This window comes from Crocodylus siamensis, chromosome 1, assembly GCF_052110815.1.
Source record: "Crocodylus siamensis isolate JL-2025a chromosome 1, ASM5211081v1, whole genome shotgun sequence".
Lineage (NCBI taxonomy): Eukaryota > Metazoa > Chordata > Crocodylia > Crocodylidae > Crocodylus > Crocodylus siamensis.
Window position 1 is genome coordinate 162452964 of NC_143395.1, and position 20581 is coordinate 162473544.

General features: G+C 45.3%; 1 protein-coding gene and 1 long non-coding RNA gene across 2 annotated transcripts in view; one reads left to right on the top strand and one right to left on the bottom strand.

Annotated features, from left to right (window-relative positions):
* LOC149873576 (uncharacterized) overlaps window positions 1–13943 on the top strand; it is a 76361-nt gene extending 62418 nt beyond the window's left edge. Inside the window, exons 2-3 of the long non-coding RNA XR_016442333.1 lie at window positions 1396–1514; window positions 13869–13943. This is a non-coding gene — a long non-coding RNA (uncharacterized LOC149873576). The remainder of the gene's footprint in view (window positions 1–1395; window positions 1515–13868) is intronic.
* The window catches only part of CAPN13 (calpain 13), a 133656-nt gene that overhangs the window by 1473 nt on the left and 111602 nt on the right, over window positions 1–20581 (bottom strand). The window contains exons 21-25 of the mRNA XM_090047294.1: window positions 17695–17763; window positions 15914–15992; window positions 12447–12563; window positions 7651–7703; window positions 6564–6616 (exon numbers count right to left, since the gene is read on the bottom strand). Coding sequence (XP_089903420.1) covers window positions 6590–6616; window positions 7651–7703; window positions 12447–12563; window positions 15914–15992; window positions 17695–17763 — 345 coding nt within the window. The 3' untranslated portion in view covers window positions 6564–6589. The remainder of the gene's footprint in view (window positions 1–6563; window positions 6617–7650; window positions 7704–12446; window positions 12564–15913; window positions 15993–17694; window positions 17764–20581) is intronic.

Here is a 20581-nt window from a genome sequence, read left to right on the forward strand (position 1 = left end):
TTTCAGGCATAAATCTATGGGTGTGGACATGTACATCAGAAGCCATTTCTAAAGGGGAAGGTTTCAGAAGGGCAGCAGCTGTTAGATTTAAATTGTTGTGTGTGAAGAAGCTGAGAACGATACAAAGACAGCAATTTTAGCACCACACCCAAGAGTGTTTTAGGGTGTGGGAAAATGTAAACTTTGAACTGTTTCAAAAGGCAGCAGCTGTTCTATTTTAATTGTTATGTGAATGAGCACAGTTCACTCCAACAACTTTAATCCTGGATGAAGCAGAGTTAAAGATGGAGCATTTTGCTACATGTGAATCACTCTTAGCTCATTCACACATAACAATTAGAATGTACCAGCTGCTGCCCTTCAGAAATGTTCTCCTTTTGAAGCAGCTCCCTGTGTCTATACCTTGGATCTGTGCACCAAAACATGCTCTTCTGTTCACAACTAACAGCAAAGTTCATTCAAATTTGCATGTGCCCAAAGGGGACATAGGTTTCACATTACTGAGCATTGTAGTTCTTAACATTCAGGTACTTACCATCTAGGGGGACTGTCAGCACCTGGCAGAAGTGTCTTGGTTCCCTGTATAATGCATGGGTAGGGTGACCACATGGGACAATGTGAAATCTGGAACCCTGCCACCCCCAACTCTGCTGCTGCAGGCAGAAGCAGGGTGGGGCACCACTACTATTACTGTTCAGGCAGCTAAGGAGTCATGTCCCATCAATGGCCACTGTTTTCTTCAAAGGTGTTAATTCTCCCCTTTTTAATGGTCATTTCACTAATCAAGCAAATTTATTAGGGCAATTTTGCTGTCTGCTAGGGCTTCCTATTTCACAGCTCCTGCTGCTCTGCCTCACCCCAGATGCTTATTTTAATTTTCACCAGCTGGCTGGGACTGGCCTCTAAAATACAAAACTGTTCCAACTGAGCTGGGACATATGGTCACCCTGTGCATGGGGCAAGTTAGGTGTCACAAATGCCAACAAGCTGAGTAGGACGCTGCCCAGGATAGTATTGCCTGTTGGCTGAGGACAGAGAGATGCCTCTCCAAGCCCTTGGTCTTGGTCACTAGTGCTGAATTATGACATGCTGAGGACCTAAACTATGTTCAGCGTAAGAGGCCCCATACAATAAAAATAACCCATGAAACCCACAAAAATGGAGTTTCATGAAATTTTAAGATGAATTATTGTTATTTATGCACAAATTTATGAACTCAATATGGATAATAACTGTGGAGCCATATATATGTATATTTTTGTCATATTAAAATGAAAACATTTTTGGGGGGGGGGCACGGTTCTTATTTAGAGGCCTCAAACTGTAGCTTAAGTAACTTATGCCTAAATCCAGCACTGTTGGTCACGTTACTGAGATTTGCCTATTTTCTTTCAGGATTCCCTGTTCTGAACTCTTCTGGAGTAAGGTGTCCTCTCCTTCGAATGACAGGAAGAGAAAGAGATGCTTTTCCTTCTCTGCCAAAGAGCTTAGTGGTTATAGAGCTCACCCAAGAGGTAGGAGTGTTGGGTTCGTATCCATCCTCTCACTGAGTGACTTGATTACACATATCCTACCTCTCAGGACAGTGCTGTAATCACTGGTTGCCTAGGGACCCGAGGCTCAGTCCCGTAGTGTATGTTAGGTGTGCTAGGAGCAAGCCTGCTGAAGCAGGCCTCTCAGAGGGCTTAGGGGGTTCTTGGCATAGTTTCTGGATCCCATTTGGGCTTAGGCTGGAGAATAGGCACCAGGTGCTTAGGGCCATGAGGGCCCTGGCCCCCTCAGGAAGAGGGTAGGATGACCACCCAACCCTAATTGGGTGGGACAGTCCTGAAATGGGAACATCAAGTCCTGGTCCTGGGCTGCATACCTCTGGGACAGCATGTATCATGCATGGATCCAGGTTTTCTGTTCACCACAGAAAAATGTAGGAAATGAAGTGTTTCCCCTTGTAGGTTGGCAGAGTTCCAGCCTGCAAGAGGCTGTGGGGAGTGGGATGCAGAGGGTGCCATGTGCATGCGCACACATGCATGTGGCCAGGTATACAGCTCCAGGCAGTGGTGGAGAGCAGCTCCCCCAGCTTGCTGCAGGTAAGTCTAAGTGGGGGCAAACTGAGGCCCCCACAGTCAGGGAGGGAGTGGGGCAGGGGCTGGACCTGGGGCACTGCCCAGCCAGGGCAGTGCATGGGACCCAGGTGGCTTGTCCAGGGGGCAGAGGCAGCTCCCTGCTGCTACATACACTCCCAGGGAGGGGGAATGGATGGTAGGTGCCCCCCAAATTTGTGTGTGGGGCAGAGAGTCAGATGGAGCAGGGGCATCTGCAGGCTTGGGACTCCCCAACTTGCCGCCCTCCCCTGAGAGCCCTGCACTGGCTGACTGTATCACCTGATTGGCATCAGTGAGGGCAGTGGCATGGAGTTGTGCCCCCGCTACTAATGGGCAGCCAGGGAGCACCTCACCATGGTGGCTCGCCCAGCGTGGGGCTCCCAGGGAGAGGGCAGCAAGGATGGGGGAGTCCTGAGCCTGTCAATGATGACTCCAAGATCCTTTTCTGCCTCTGCACTGCCGAGAAGGGAGCTCCCCAGCCTGTAGGTATGGTGCCAGTTGTTCCTCCCGAGGTGCATCACCTTGCACTTATTTCATAGATTTCATAGACATCAGGGCTGGAAGGGACCTCGGGAGATCATCGAGTCCAGCCCCCCCCCCCAAAGGGCAGGAAGTCAGCTGGGGTCATAGGATCCCAGCAAGATAAGCATCTAATTTACTCTTGAAGGTGTTCAGTGTAGGTGCTTGAACCACCTCCGCTGGCAGACTGTTCCAGACCTTGGGGGCTCGGACAGTAAAGAAATTCTTTGTTATGTCCAGCCTGAAACGGTCTTGCAGGAGTTTGTGACCGTTCGACCTCGTCATCCCTTGGGGCGCTCTGGTGAACAGACGTTCCCCCAGATCCTGGTGGTCACCCTTGATAAACTTATAGGTGGCCATCAGATCACCCCTGAGCCTGCGCTTTTCCAGGCTAAAGAGTCCCATGGCTCTCAGCCTGTCATCGTAAGATCTGTTTTCCTGACCTCTGATCATGCGCGTGGCTCTCCTCTGGACTCTCTCAAGCTTCTCCACATCCTTTTTGAATTGTGGAGCCCAAAACTGGATGCAGTACTCCAGCTGCGGCCTCACCAAGGCCAAGTACAAGGGGAGAGTGACGTCCCGGGATTTGCTCGAGAAGCATCTATGGATGCACGCCAGCATTTTGGTCACTTTACTAGCCACAGCATCGCATTGCAGGCTCATGTTCATCTTGTGGTCAATGATGACCCCCAAGTCTCTTTCTTCTGTAGTGCTAACCAACGTAGCACTACCGAGCCTATAAGGAAGCTGCAGGTTTTTCCTCCCAATGTGGAGAACCTTGCAGTTTTCGGTGTTAAACACCATGAGGTTCTCGTCTGCCCATTTGCTGAGCTTGTCCAGGTCAGCCTGGATCACCCGCCTGTCTTCTGGCGTGGATGCTTTGCCCCAAAGTTTGGTGTCATCGGCGAACTTGGCCAGTCCACTTCTGACTCCAATGTCCACATCGTTAATGAAGATGTTGAACAGTATGGGTCCCAGGACAGAGCCTTGAGGGACCCCACTGGTCACAGGGCACCATGATGAGTGACTGCCATCAATCACAACCCTCTGGGTCCGACCACGGAGCCAATTTCCCAGCCAGCGGATCGTGGTGGAGCCAAAGCCACAACTGGGCAGTTTGGCCAAGAGGTGATCATGGGATACCAGATCAAAAGCTTTTTTGAAGTCAAGATGTATGACATCAACCTCTTCTCCCTTGTCCAGGTGATAGGTCACCTGGTCATAGAAGGAAATGAGATTGGTCAAACAAGACCTACCCGCAACAAACCCGTGCTGGCTGTCCCTTAGACTGTTAGCCTGGGCCAGTCCCTCAAGGATGGCCTCCTTAATAAACTTTTCTAAGATCTTCCCCAGGATAGAAGTCAGGCTAATGGGCCTGTAGTTAGCCGGATCCACTCTCCTCCCTTTCTTGAAGATCGGCACCACATTGGCCTTCTTCCAGTCTTCTGGCACTACACCAGAGCGCCAGGAGTTTTCAAAGATCCGTGCCAGTGTTGGTGTTGAATCCCATCCTAGTCTCATCTGCCCACCCCTGTAACCTGGCTAGGTCCGACTGCAGCCTATTCCTCACTTCTAGCGTGCCCACATCCCCCCACACCTTAGTGTCATCAGCAAATTTGAACAGGGTGCTTTTTATCTCCTCGTCCAAGTCACTGATGAAGATGTTGAACAGTGCAGGCCCGAGGACCGAGCCCTGGGGGACCCCACTGCCCACATTCCTCCAGGTCGAAAATGACCCGTCCACCACTACTCTCTGGGTGCGGCCAGTTGGCAACCCATTTGATTGTGTGGGTGTCGACACCACAGTCCCCCAGTTTTTTAATGAGAACGGGGTGAGAGACAGTGTCGAAGGCCTTCTGAAAGTCCAGGAAGACTACGTCCAGTGCTACCCCTGCGTCTAAGGATTTTGTGACCCGGTCATAGAAGGCCACCAGGTTGGTCTGACAGGACCTGCCTCTAATGAACCCGTGCTGGTTGCGCCTAAGCGTAATCTCCCCCGCTGGCCCCTCATGGACATGTGCCAGAATAATTCTCTCAAAAAGCTTACCCAGGATTGAGGTAAGACTAACTGGCCTATAGTTTCTCTTCTGTCCAGATCCTTATAGCCACCCTATAACAGCTACATAAGCAGAGCCAGCTGTAGAGGTGGATGGCGGGGCAACCGCCCAAGGTGCCATGGACAGGGGATGCCATACACACACACACATGCATGTATGCATGCACACATTTGCCCTACCTTGCCCCATTGCTTATGCCAGGCAGAAGCTGTCATAGGACTTCAGTGCCAACTAGACCTGGGGGTTGAGCAGTGGAGTCTGTTCCCCTGGCCACACCCAGAGCAGATTGGAGCTGCCCAGGCACATATAAAGCACCCAAGTGGTGGTTGCAGGCGCTTCCAGAAAGCATGACAGTCTGGGAGGAAGGTGCCAAGGATTGGGCTAAGGATAAGGTAGCTTTCCCCAGTGAGAAGGTAGAAGGGTTGGACAGCCCTGGCTTGTGCATCAAGGGCTTTGCCATCATCAACCTGCTGGGGCTGGAGGCCAAGCTGCAGCCCCCTTGGCTGCTACCACCACTGCCGAGGGTGGGTGGCACTGAGTGGCAGTGCTCTGCTGCTAGGGCTGGGCTTCCTGTGCAGGCAGTCCTGCCTGCTGCCTGCCTTTCCTGCCACCCCATACCAAGCTCCTGCCACCCAGCACCAAACCAGCATCTCAGAGGACACACACAGCTTTGTGACAGCCCATGGGATCCCCTGCCATCTGTAACTACTGGGGTGGGTGTGACCCTCATGCACACACACACGTCCCCACACATGCATCCACATCCCACAATACATATACACACCCACCCACCCCACACATGCATCTAGACACCCACTCCCCTCACACTCCCCCTCATCCCCCCACATACACACACCCCATGCACATACTCCCACACACAGTGCCAGTGACTTGGGGGAGGGTGCCAGGGGGGCACTGTGGCAGGCGCCAAAATACAAGTTTGCCCAGGGTGGCATTTTCCCTAAGGCCACCTCTGTACATGAGTACCCTGCAGAGGCTGCTTCTTGTACCCACCATCTGCTTAGCTTGGCTGCTTCTGGGGTGTCCTAGGCAGAAGATATGTTCTACTGTGAAACTGGGATCATTAAGACTTTGGCCCTGGCACCTTGAAGGAATAAGATTTTGATTTTCTACATTTGGTGTACTCGTGATTTCTGCTCACTTTAGTGAGGTGTTCATTACCACACAGCATCAGACCCCAAGCCTTTAGGCAACAGCACAGCTCCACAGCATGAAGTTCAGATGAATTCTACACCCTAGACACAGTGGGACAAGCTAGAGGCTATGTAAGGAGGGAGGATCCAGAACTGGGGCTAAATCCCTATGTATTATTTACATTTTTGGCTTCTAAGTACAGTACAAGGGTAACCAAGAGGCAGGAGGAAGTGCATCACAGCATCTCTCTTAACATCAGTCATTTTATATACATATATATATATATATATATATAGTTCCAGAAAGACTCATCTGGATGCAGCCTCTGGGTTTCAGCAAAGTTCCTAGTTTTTAACTCAATTTTCCAGCTGGGTTGATAAGAAAATCAAGTGACTTTGCCCAGGGTCACACAGTGAGTTAGTGGCTCAGCTGTGACAGAAACCCAGGAGGCTCCTGGATGCTCCTAGTCCTTTTTCTTTAAGCTCTAACCCAGCTTGTTTTCTTTCTGCCACAAACTGCCTGTGATCACAGCGCCTTCCACCACTACAGTGGGTTACGGTGGTGTGTCGTGTGTTGGCATGTAACTCACATAAGGTTGTCACAGCAAGTCGCAGAGAAACTCTCCCCCCCGTTTTATACATACATACATATATATCTGTATGTGTATATGCATATAAATATATAAATATATAAATATATATGAATGCAGAGTATTTAGATGATTCCTTACCAACAATTCTGTATTGTGCCACTGCCTTAGCAGTACATGATAAGAGTCAGCCACTGAAAGAATAAAAAACAAACAAGAAAAGATTTAAATAGTTATAGTAAATTTAAGCAGCCAACATCACTTACCACTTTAAAACTGGACCACAGCCATTTTAATTCTAAAATAAAATAAATCACCTAATACATTGTACCTTACCATAGTCTTTGAGCCTACAAGTAAAGAAGGATGTATGTTTGTTTTAGGGTTGTTTTTGTATTTTCTGTATATTCTGTATATTTTTTGTATGCTGTGGGGCATGGATAGGCTTGACAGGGAATGTGAACTCCTCTCTGTTTCCTGTAGTGAAATTAGACAAAAAGATTTTCCAAATGGGAAATAATTCTGATAGCTCCACTGAGGCTGTTGTAGGAGAGGTGGTTTGTATCACCATGAGGGAATGAAAGAATAGGGTGACAAGATCATATTTTGGACAACTCATATTGTGTACAACATGGTAAAGGCTGAAAGTCTCTGCTGAGACACTTGTCTTAGCTGTGCATAGTGTGCAATGTTGATATAATAAAACAAAAGTCATGCTGCAAGCTACACACACTAGTTCAAACGGGAGTTGGGCAATATCTTTGAGGAAAAAAAATACAGAATTCTTCACTCGTAGCCCCAAAGACTATGGTAGGATGCAGTGTGTTAGGTGATTTATTTTTTAATTTAAAGATCAGGTGATAAGATTGGTACGGCTTCCTTGGACTACCTATCCCTCAGGCTGTTTAAAATCTATCTTCTTTTCACTTCTTCAAATCCAGGCATGTCACGAATCCTAAACTAATAGTTCTTATAGCTGGACATCTAGGGCTTTACTGTAGGCTTTTAGTGGGGTGCAGTTTTGCCATTTACTCCAGGTTGCTTAGGGTTTCACCCTTATTGTACAGTTACTCTCTCTAAGAAAATGTAACCACAACCTTTATGCTATTCTTTTCCATGTTACTTTGGAGCAAACAGGCACTAGTAAAGATTTAATTTTAGATCATGGGAAGAAAAGAATTTGTGGCAAAAGAGAGCAAAGAGCATAATGAACGTGAACACTTCTCACCTGTGTTTCATCGAAATAAATTCTTCCATCCTCAGCCAAGTTATAAAATACCTCTAGAGAGAACAAAGAAAGCTTCAGACTGTTAGGAGGAGCTTAAAACACGTGAAAGCAAAGCTGTTGCAATTCTGATGTGGAATCGAACAAGTTTCAACCACTCCACTTCTTTGTTCCCCATGCTCATTGATGCCTGAAGACTTGCAGAGACACAGGAAACCAATGAAAAGTCTTTCACTGCAAAGTGAATTTTTTTCTTCCTCACATTCATTTACTGGCAGCTAGTGATCACTGTATGACCTGAAATGTCACTTGCATGCTGTCATTAATAAGCCCTGGAAGTTTATCCTGAGGAGAGCAATTGTAAAATGCTGTTCTCATTTACCTAGCTGTTGAAATTAGAACTGGCTGAAAACTTTTTGACAGAAAACTTTTCTGTGAGAAAATCCTGATTCATCTAAATGTTTCATGTCCTGGGAATGTTTCCATTTCAGAAAAATTTCATCTAGGGAAAAAAAAATCAAACTACATTGATAAGGTCAGAATGGAATATTTTGATTGTATTTTTTTCTCTGGAGCTTGTTATAAGCAAATGTAAAACTAGGGATCTCAAGTCATCATGGAACACTTCAGTCAAGAACTAGAGTTTGTTTTACAGGAAGCTTCAAAATTTGGTCTAAGCAAATCACAGAATCATAGAAAAGTAGGGCTGGGAGGGGCCTCAGGAGGTCTAGGCCAGCCCCTGTTCAAAGCAGGATCATCTCAGCCAAGGCTTTGTCTAGCTGAGTCTTAAAAACCTCCAAGGATGGAGGCTTCACAACTTTTCTAGCTAACCTGTTCCAGTGCTTTGCTGCTCTCCTACTGAGAGAGTTTTTCCTAATGTCTAACTTAAACTTCCCTTGCTGCACTTGAGACCATTGCTTCTTTGTCACCTGCCACCACTGAGAACAGTCTAGGCCCATCGTCTTTGGAGACACAGATACATTTTGTCCAGTTTTCACCAGATCTAATGTAAACATTTTTAAAAAAATCTCAGAGCTCAAGCCTCATTGGAAGATCCAAGCTTAGGGAACAAGTTTGTAGCCTGTAAATCATCCCTCCAGTCCAGCTCAGCACTAGGGAGGCCTTGCTTGTGCCCTTTTAAAGCAGTACATTTCAAGAAACATGAACAAATTAGAAAGAGCCCAGAGGAGGGCAACAAAAATGAATAGGTGTCTAGCAAACATGACACATGGGACAAGATAGAGGAATCAGGACCATTTTGCTTGGAGAAGAGAAGACTGAGAGAGGCTTTGTTAAGTCTTCAGATTCAAATAGGCTTGTTATAAAGAGGAGGGTGACCAACTGTTCTGTGTCCACTGGGATGAGAACAAGAAATAATGGATTTAAATTGCAACAAGTACAATTTTAGAAAGTTCTTCCTAATTACATAATCCAGCACTGTACAACTTCTGAGGACCACAGGCCACCATGGCTGCAGGACTAAGTGTGCATGCTGTGTGGGCAAGAGAAGCCCCCACACCACATGCTCCTTGGCACACCACATGAGCAGTGCAAGCCCCCTTCACGATGCACTGTGCAGGCAGTGTAAACTCCCCCTTCAAATTGGGCAGGTGGCAGGATCTCTGGGCTTACTCCTTGCCCCAGAGACCCTGACCACCACAACAGCAGGAGCAAGGGAAGGAGTAGCAGCTGGGAGGGATCCTGCAGGCCATGCATTCACCTCTTGTGGTCCAGAAGGAGTTTGTAGACCACCAGTCGAACAGCCCTGATACATCCTAATACTAGGATGCTTTACCATAAGAACATATTTGGCATATAACATTTGTAGAATTTGCTATTGAGACCCTGTTTTGGTTCAGAGCTACCTAATAGGAACTGTCTGTAATAATGAACCCTGAGCTAAAGAAAGTTATATAGAAAGATCAGAGAGGCCTGCATAAGCTGTATTACATTGACTTTTCCATGTGGTTGGGCAGCAGTCCCCCATAAGCAGCTTCCCTGATATGGTTGTATTTAGGAGTAAGCCTCTTCCTCTTCACATGAAGCACCAATGCTACCTGATTCTGGAGCGAAACAATACATTGCAGAGCTTGTCTGCTTCCATTTAAAATTTGATCAGCAAAGTGGAAGCTGGTTTTGATTTAGGTTTCGTTGCTCTTTATTTGAAGAATAATGATTTAATGGGGCAAATTTTATCGTCTCTTCTTTATTCACACACTCATAAAATTGGACTGTCTTTTATTCTCATTTGGCACAGTTATCCTCTCCTGAAAAAAGTTCCTATTCACAGTAATTTGAAGTGTTTGAAAAAAAAGAATGTATGATACATTAAACTTTGTGTAAAATGATAATTGAAAGACTGGAGTGCATTTTAGGTATTCATTATGGACAGCAATGAAACTTTTAGTGATTCCTTTCAAAATGGATTTTAAGGAGTTGTCTTTATATTGGCACTTACTGTGCAAGAGGTTTTTTATTAAACCATTTTTATTAGAAAAAGACACAAAACTGGATATTTCTCTTGCTGTAAGAACTTCCAGCTATGAAATGAAGAAGATATAAATCATCCTGGAAAGGCAGGGCTTTTAAGGGTTCTGTTTCTTAATGAGGAAAAGCATTAAAATGGGAGAACCTTAAACGATGTGCTGACTGTGTCACTCTTCTCTGATAAGCCCAAGAGCATCAAATTGACAAAGGGGACCTTTAAGTCATAGATGGCTTGATGTGTGTGTGTGTGGGGGGGGGTGCATTCCCATACGCACTCACTTTGGGTTTGCAGTGCGTGGACAGTGATCTCTCTGAACACACTGGCTTATTAGCACTGCTGCCAGAGGATATGCTGGCACAGCTTGGGAACCCAGGAGATGAATGCCACTGGTACTATTTGCTTCTATCCCTTGCCTACCCCCAAATTCAGTTGCAGGGGAAAATGGAGAAGACAAGTGGCTGTACCACCCTGGATCTATTCCTGCCTTCAGCTCTGCAACATCCCTGTCAGTCTGTATTCCATGCTGCCAGGATATTGAGTGTAGAAATAATTATCACTGAGGTCACAGGAAACTACCTGGGTAGAACAGCGCTCCCGTACTTGCCATTCAGCCTTCTGTGATTAGTATTCAAGCTCTGCCTCCTAAGCACTATGATAAGCCTCTTCTATGGCACAAAGGTGCCTTGTTTTCTCCTTCCTCTCACATAGTTGATGTGGTCCTCCCTAAAATACAGCTTGGTCTTCTCCAAACCCATCACTCCAGATATAGTTCTATTCCAGGCCAGAAGGCAAAAGGTTGATTGGAACATAAATGCTAACTAATAGAGGCAAACTTAAGACCCAGTTTATTTAAAGGGTTCCCTCCCTGGAAGCCTGTAGAACCAGGCCTACATGATTCCAACAGTGGAAAGTTAGGTTCCGAATTAGAGAATGGGCAAGGTTTTGGGCTCTCTTTCTAGTTGGGGTTAGTAGGACCCCCAGAGCTATGATTATGGCATAGCTATGTAGGGTAATCCAGGGTCATGGTAAGCAGAGTGGATCCTAGGCCTCCTACCCCAAGTTACAGGGGAGAGTGTTCCCAGTAGTGGTCAGGCTTGGGGCTGGAAAGTTTCCTTTGCTACAATGGACACTGGAACAGTTCCACAGCTAAGGATCTTGTGGCAAGGTTTAGCAATAGAGCTTGGGGGCTTTCCAAGATAGTTGTTGTGGTCAGGCTCTGGTTCTCATGCCTGGGCCTGGGTATGGGGCAGTTGGAGCAGCCCAGGCTACAGTAAGAATTAGAATTAAGGTTAGGGAATGGACAAGGTTTTGGGCTATCTTTTAGGTTGGAAGTGGTAGGACTTCTGACACCATAGTTAGGTCACAGGCTCATGGTAAATGGGGTGGGGCATGGGCTCCCCCCTCTCCTCCCAGCTCTGATTGGGATGGGAGGGCTCATGGCAGCAGCACAATAAACTGCATGCAACATCCTTTATACCACAGGTCCAAATCTTGATGGGGTCACACACCAAAAGAATTCGGATGCTCCAGGACATGACAGAGCTACAGCAGCCAGTAAATGTGCTGTAATAGTGTACCTCATGGGCAGTATTTGCTGATGGAGCCACTCGTAGGAAAAGCAAATATCTTGCAAAAAACAAATATCTTGCAAAGCCTCAAAGGGAAGGTGCCCATAGTGATCCCCACCAATTGATTTGTTCCACTGATGAACTGCTTATTTATGGGATAACTACCTCAACACATGAGACCATTGGGTGGAAGTCTGTCCCTGGGTCAGATTAATCGATTCAGTTGCCCAGAACCTCAAGTCTAGCCCCGGCATTATGGCAGATTCACTCTTTGTCAGGGGTACCTCTCATTTTATTTAGACTCAAGGCACTCTTTGTTACACCCCAGGTACCCTCAGAAATACCAGCTCTTAGCTTGCACTCATTTTTGATTGCAGAAAAATAATAAAGCAATTCTTTTGTGGCAAGGACCTCAGGAAAACCACAACAGGTCAAAGTGTTTTTGACACTGTGGATTGCTATTTGAAAACTTTGGATATATCTTGTGAATCACATGTGGGTGTTTGCACACCTAACTGTGCTAATATTGTGCAGCACCCTGGTTGAGAATCACTTCTGTAAGTAGCTAGCTCTCTCTAGCTATCAGTTTCTCCATTAGAGAACTTCCTACACTGCCTGGACTGTTCCTTTGTGTTGATTGGTCTTCAGCTGCAGTGCTAAGGATATTTCTAATACATGTGCTGATATGCAAAAAGTCATGTGGGAGCCCTGTCGGACTCTATCCGGGTAAGGGTTTGACTTACTTGCCATTTTTTCAAGCCGGATCATGAAACACACAAAATCAGGGAAGCTAATTTTCTGGGAGGAGTTGCCATATCTCAGAGCCACGAGGTGGAGGAGCTGCTCAGTACCAGCCACATCTACAAAAAGAGGAGGAGAAGACAGTGAAGATGGTGGCCACTGGACATCCCAGGGTCCAGGCATTCTCTACAAGTGGTATTAAGATAGGTCCTTCCCATTCCCATATCTGGACATCACCGCAGCCTTATATTTAAGAGCAAGAACTGGAGTGGATTGATTTGAATCAAAGTGACATAAATTTGAATCAAAGTGACATAAATAGCCAATTTTTATCATGGTTTAAATCAGCAAGCAAGAAGCTTTGATTTTAATCATCAACTTTAATCTTCTTTTGCATTTGTACTTTTTTATTTTCATGAAGAAGACAAAGGAGGATAGATTGATTCTCACTGGCTGGTAGGCATTAAAATATGTTCACAAATATAGAATTTACAATAAATCTGTCACCTCTTTTCCTAACCAAAAGAGTGCTGTATCCATGTACATTTACTCAAGAACACACTTATTTGATTCTTAATTTGTATGTTTTCTATTATGTTAGAGAATGGTGAGTGGTGCATTTCTACTTTTTACTGCACAATTAATTTTTATTCAATAGCTGTCAAGCTCTGTTTGGATGAAAACTGGAATTTAATTAAAAATGTGTCAAATAGCAATCTTAAATTGCATTTCCATTAGTTAAAGCTAACTTAAATAGGCTGGATACATTAAAACAATTAGTTTTTAGGTAAACATGGTTAACATTTTAAATTGCTTTATTAAAAGTAGTATCTGTGCAGAGGAAACTGAAAGCAGTGTTCTGGTCTATGGTCTCCACGTCCTTCAAGGTTTTAGCATTAGTAGATCTCACCCTGTCAAACCTAATTTTAGTCATTGAATGGAAGAGGAAAGCACACTTTCCTGCTTTTTCAACTCCCAACGGGTTTATCAACTTAAATGAACTGGTCATCTACCTGAACCAGTTGAATAAGCAGAAAAGAAGAAAATACTCTGCATCTGCAGAAGCAGCTACTGCTGTCAGAAGCTGGTTTAGTATAAATTCCCCACCCCCAGGCCTCCCCCAGAAACAATCTTTACCACCATCAGCCCTGGTTTTAGTGCTTAGTCAGTGACTCCTAGGAGTTCAGTGGTTTGATTTTTCTGTATCAGCAAATATATACTGTTTAATATTTTATTGCAATAGCATGTAACTAGTTTATACTAGCACATTTTAAGTAAATTTATACTAAAAAGAAATGTCATAGCTTGCCTTCATGTTAAATAAACAAAAATATATTTTTCCTCTTATGTAACCTAGTTGCATGGGGAGCTTTTTAATCCACTCTGGCAAGAATCATCTCATCTCTTTTGTTAATCCTTTTCAGGCAGTGAACACATGTTAAGCATGCTGGATGAAGCCCTTTGAAACAGAAGGCCTGCCTACTATACAGATAGCCTGGACTCAAGGAGATATGTTGGAATCTTTCCTCAAGACAACATCAAAAGATCCCATAGTCACATCTCTAACTAAACAAGTGGTCAAGAGTTTGGTGTGGTCAGTTCAGGGGTTTGTAGCTCATTTGCCCTGCTATCCATTTCTGTCAGGCTGTCCTTGTTCCCTATGTGAACAGAATCTTTAAAAGCTTTTGACTCCAAGGGCATGTTCCAGTATATCTACTTCTGGCCTTATATATAGCTTTCCTCTACTCTTTACCCCTTCCTCTTTCTCTCCTTTCATGGTCAGATCACTTTGGCTGGTTTTACTTAAGCTTTAAGAGGCAAGCTTTTTAATTTGCTGGATGTGAAGCTATTGTAATGTGATGTGTAGCTTTCCAATCATTTTGATGCTTATAGCTAGCTCTTAAGTGTGCGTGTGTGTGTGTGTGTGTGTGTGTGTGTGTGTGTAGAGAGAGAGAGAGAGAGAGAGAGAGAGAGAGAGAGAGAGAGAAATCTTCACCTAGTGCCAGGCAGCATTGCAGTCAGTGAAGCAAGGTTGATTTGTATCAGTGGAGGACCCAGACGTTATTATTATCTTTTAACCATTAATGCCCTAATTAAAAGTAAGCATATACCTAGCTGTATACACATAACCTTCAAACACTTCAACACACACTGAACCCTCTGCTGTATTTAGCAACAGGGGCTGCTTGCAGGCTTAAGGAGGCCCTGTAGATCTGATTGCTCCCACCTTTAAGAAAACCTAAGGGAGGCACTTCCCTCAGACCTACAGGAGTTTGGCCTGTGCTGCATGATAGAGGAAGAAGCAAGGTGTTGTTTGTATTCTTCCCTTAAAACCTTCTCATAGGGGAAAATGTGTTGAACTTGCCATTTACGTTTATTCCCCTTTTTATCTGTTCTGTATCTGTACTGTTTGGGCTGCAAGGACTGCACCGCATGCAATTCTCCTCCATATTTTACACTCTAGTGCCTTTATTATAATATCATTCTTGTTGCTTCCTTTACTATTTGGCATATTAGTGATATGTTCCAGATAAAAGATGCTACAGCCTCTTGCCCATAGCCCCTTAGGGAATTTTTGTCTCTAGAGGCCATGTTTTACCTTCCTTATCTCCCTTCTGAAAAAAAATCCACTAGTTTTGTGACCTTCATTGATTACTTTTTTTACAAAGTTCCTCACGGGGTAAAAGGAAATTAAAAGAGGGTAGTGCAGCTGAAATAGCTATTTAACTATATGAAAATACTGCTAATGCAGTTTTATAGGACAGTAGTTTCCTGTGTGATGTACAAAGTCCTCAGTAAGAGGATTCAGCTAGAAGAATTCAGCCACATGACAGAAACCAGTGTGCTTGCTTAAAATCTGAAGATAAATCTAGCCAACAGAGGTCAGTGCAAACTAACTAAAAGGTCTATCAATGTAGCTTTCTCGTAAAGAATGATTCAGCGCCTGGGAGAGATCAAATGAATGAACTAACATAGGTTACTTGCTCCTTTCCCCTTTGCCATGTATTTTAGCCTAATCTAGAGAGGCCACTTCTTTGTGAGTCAAAGGATAATTTGGTTTCCAGGCCTACTTTGCTCCTTGGTCTCTTTGATCCTTGGCCTTCTTGCCCCAGGACAGATGTCTATCACCAGCAGCCAGTTCAACAATGCTTCATTCAACCCTAGTATGGCAGAACTAGTAGCTGGGGAAAGAGCTTCCTTGTGAAATTATCTTCTTGGTTTGGTTACACAGAGATGTGGATGCTGGTCATTATGGTCTTTTCCTATACAGATCTCAAGCCTATACTAAAACCAGAATGAAATTACTACATCTGACTAACAAGAGCTTCCACACAATTCCCACCACCCTCCTCCTACTTTTCATTTCTTTCTCCCTTCACTTCTAACCCCTTTCCCCCCATCCCAGTTTCACCCTTCCCATACTTTGGGTATCAACAGACTGGGAAAAGTTTCATACAGCTAAACCTACCTACTGCGTGCATTGCACTCCTCAAGTCTGAAGCATCAAGGAGTCCCAAGAGACTTCCAGCTTTTCTGTTGAAAAAGTCCTGGGAAAACATTGTAAAACAGTGTTTGGTTTGTTTGTAATTTAATCTGATGACAACTCCCCAATTATTTCCTATGAACTATCATGCTATCTGACTGTCACTTTGCTGAACGGACTTGATGGAAACCCACTGCAGTGTCATACTGGACGAACAGCAGCAGAAAAGACCTATGTCCAGAAAAAACATCTGGGATATCCTTGCTCCCAACACGTGTGGGGCTCCCTTGGCCTTCATAGGCATACAGTTGGCGGAGCCTTCTCCTATTCCAGCTTGTTAAGTGATAGTGGCCTGATCTGATGGACAGAGATGAGGTGAGATGTAACCGGAAAAAAGGCAAGCAGTTATTAGCAGTGGGACATCCAAACTAATTAAGGCATTTTAGTGAGACTATTGCATGAGCAGTTCTGAATATTCACATAGGTGTGACCCTTTCATTTATATCTCCTCTGCCAACAAAAGCAGCCCATTAATAATGACTCAACTGAAAAAGCAGTTACTGAACTCAAGTATTGCTGTGTCATTGGGTAGGATAACATTTCCCAGGATGCACTGTTATGCTAAATTTTCAGCCTGTGGTCTGTGGAAGTGGTTTTCAACCTGTCATCCACAGACCTCTTGACTATGTCTGAGTGTATGAAAGATGACTATGATCCGTCAAAATTATGTGAATACCCACAGTTACAATTCAAAGGGGTCTGCACTTCCATATGAAATTTCCAAAGGGGTCTATACCTCCATTCACAATTTTTTAGGGGTCCACAAATGAAAAAAGGTTGAACACCACTGTTCTAAGGAGTATATCCTCACCTGCTATAATTGGGTGTAGCTCTGTTTTCAGTGAAGCCATATTCATTTATAAAAGGTGAGGACAGAGCTGAGATGGCCACAAACCATCTCAAAAGAGAAGACAGGAAGAATTGGGCAGCAGGCTGTTTTCTCATTCGACAAACCTGTGTATCATTCTGCATCAGGACAAAGTAGAATGCTGTAAAGATTTTTTTCTGGGAAAAACACAGTGTGAGGGTTTTTTTCCCCCAGAAAAAGAATACCCAGGTAGTTATGGCACTTACACAAGACATGAAGAAACCCATGTTCAATACCTTGCTTTGTCTGACTCTGATCAGGGACTTGAACCATCTTCTGCTTCCTAGATGGGGTTCCTGACCACCTGGCTATTGCAGGGCAATGTATACACTCTCCATTTCTTACCAGAAATTCTATCTATGAGCTGCAAAGTCTTCTCCAAAGAAAATGTCTTCTAATCTCGTATACTTCCACAAAATTTTGGGTTGACTGAACTGGCATTTTCCCAACAAAAGAACGTGCCAAAAATTTCCCAACCAGCTATGTGTGAACAGCTGTTATCCCACTGAACGCTGGGCCTACACCTCTGTAGAAACTTGGGGCCAAACACGGTCCCCAATGCCTGCTGCTGTAACTTCTTCCTCAATGCCTGCTGCCTAATCTGTTGTCTCAGTTGCTCTTACCACTTAGCCATTCTGACATACAGCTCCGCATCCAGTATTTGCAGCTTCCTCCCTTTCTTAAATGATAAAGCAGGTGTTTGATCTAGTAAGCTGCACAGCCTTTGCAATTTTTTCCCCCAACAATATTTTGATTTCTGAGCATGTTGGCATCCCACTAATTAAAAATACAATAGTACAGTGGCAGAGAACATGGATCACTGACAGTTCAGATGTACCTTATACTTAGCAAGATATTTCCAAAGGTTCTTGAACTCTTGCAGGGTGAGTCTTCCATTCGAACTGAGCTGCATATGTAGTTAAAGATTAATCCTTTACTGGAAGCTGACTGAAATCCTGCTTCTTCCAAAATGACATTTTGGACACAGCTTTTGCCACCAAAGAGGGATGAATGAAATGATCTCTGTTGCTTTGTTATTTTAAACTGAGGAAAGCAAAGAACTATGCAGCTTAAAGATTCTTAGTTACCTTTCGAGTTGTTCACTTATTTCATGCATTCTAGACCTTCTTTCACTCACACTAAAAATCAATGAATATCCTATATTTTTTTAATTGCATTTCATTTCAGACTGTGATCCTCAAGTTACAAATCCATTCAAATACATAATCCCACTGAAATGCAGCTGCACCTGGGCAGGAACAAATGTTGCTTTAGTGTGGTTTAGCAGGTAAGCACAGCAGGTCTGTGCATGCTGTCTACAGGGCATCACCCTGGACTAGATTTTGTTGCTTTCACACCAGCATGCACTAGGGTAGAAGAGAGCACCAGGAAGCATCACCATCCCTGTAGCCAACATTCAGGAAGCCTTTGTGCTATTCATTTCCTGAGATGGGGGGGGGTGGGGCTTTCTGAACATAAGATATATAGTAGTCATATCACCCACAAGCAGAACCGGACACCCCAAGGGGTCACTATTAATTGTGAGAGAAGAGCCCATGGACCTAGTCTTCTTTGCACCCTGCTTAGTAGTTCTAAGTTGGCCTTGAAGAGCGCTCACAGTAGCTCCATAAAGAAAGCACAGCAGGTACTCTGGAGTGAGTCTGCTTCTAGTACTGCTGGAGGTATCCTGCCTGCCTCAGTCCTCTGTAGATAAAGGCTTCCACAAGCTGCCACCCCCCTGCTACCACATCACTTCACTTAAGGTGTCAGTGGCTGCCCAAGCTCTCATAAAGCAGAACTGAGATTTCGTAGACATCATAGATTTCATAGACATTAGGGCTGGAAGGGACCTCGGGAGATCATCGAGTCCAGCCCCCTGCCCAAAGGGCAGGAAGTCAGCTGGGGTCATAGGATCCCAGCAAGATAAGCATCTAATTTACTCTTGAAGGTGTTCAATGTAGGTGCTTCAACCACCTCCGCTGGCAGACTGTTCCAGACCTTGGGGGCTCGGACAGTAAAGAAATTCTTCCTTATGTCCAGCCTGAAACGGTCTTGCAGGAGTTTGTGACAGTTTGTCCTAGTCATCCCTTGGGGCGCTCTGGTGAACAAACGTTTCCCCAGATCCTGGTGGTCACCCATGATAAACTTATAGGTGGCCATCAGATCACCCCTGAGCCTACGCTTTTCCAGGCTAAAGAGCCCCATGGCTCTCAGCCTGTCATCGTAAGATCTGTTTTCCTGACCTCTGATCATGCGCGTGGCTCTCCTCTGGACTCTCTCAAGCTTCTCCGCATCCTTTTTGAATTGTGGAGCCCAAAACTGGACACAGTACTCCAGCTGCGGCCTCACCAAGGCCAAGTACAAGGGGAGAATGATGTCCCGGGATTTGCTCGAGAAGCATCTATGGATGTAAGCCAGCGTTTTGGTCGCTTTACTAGCCACAGCATCACATTGCAGGCTCATGTTCATCTTGTGGTCAATGATGACCCCCAAGTCTCTTTCTTCTGTAGTGCTATCCAATGTAGCACTGCCGAGCCTATAAGGGTGCTGCAGGTTTTTCCTCCCAAGGTGGAGAACCTTGCAGTTTTTGGTGTTAAACACCATCAGGTTCTTGTCTGCCCATTTGCTGAGCTTGTCCAGGTCAGCCTGGATCACCCGCCTATCTTCTGGCGTGGATGCTTTGCCCCAAAGTTTGGTGCCATCGGCGAACTTGGCCAGTCCACTTCTGACTCCAATGTCCACATCGTTAATGAAGATGTTGAACAGTATGGGTCCCAGGACAGAGCCTTGAGGGACCCCACTGGTCACAGGGCACCATGATGAGTGATTGCCATCAATTACAACCCTCTGGGTCCAACCACGGAGCCAATTTCCCAGCCAGCGGATCGTGGTGGAGCCAAGGCCACAACTGGGCAGTTTGGCCAAGAGGTGATCATGGGATACCAGATCAAAAGCTTTTTTGAAGTCAAGCTATATGACATCAATCTCTTCTCCCTCGTCCAGGTGATAGGTCACCTGGTCATAGAAGGAAATGAGATTGGTCAAACAAGACCTACCCGCAACAAACCCATGCTGGCTATCCCTTAGGATGTTAGCCTGGGCCAGTCCCTCAAGGATGGCCTCCTTAATAAACTTTTCTAAGATCTTCCCCAGGACAGAAGTCAGGCTAATGGGCCTGTAGTTAGCCGGATCCACTCTCCTCCCTTTCTTGAAGATCGGCACCACATTGGCCTTCTTCCAGTCTTCTGGCACTACACCAGAGCGCCAGGAGTTTTCAAAGATCCATGCCAGGGGCTGGGCTATGAGGCTCGCCAGCTCCTTGAGTACCCTGGCGTGCAGACTGTCAGGGCCAGCTGACTTGAAGGTATCCAGCCTCTCAAGGTGTTCCTTCACGAGGTCAGCATTGATGGAGGGTAGGGGATCCCCATCACCCGGATCTCCCTGTCCCGTAGCAGGCATGGGCGTCCCATGGGACTGATGAAAGACTGATGCAAAGTACCTATTTAATAGGTTGGCTTTTTCCTGGGCATCAGTTGTCAGTTGCCCCATCTGGTTTAGCAGGGGTCCAAGGTTGCCCTTGCTTTTCCTCCGGCTCCCCACATATCTGAAAAAGGACTTTTTGTTGTCCTTGATGCTTGAAACTAGTTGGAGTTCAGTTGCAGCCGTGGCTTTCCTGGTTTGCTCCCTGCAGGACCGGACCAGTGCAGAATAATCCTCCTTGGAGG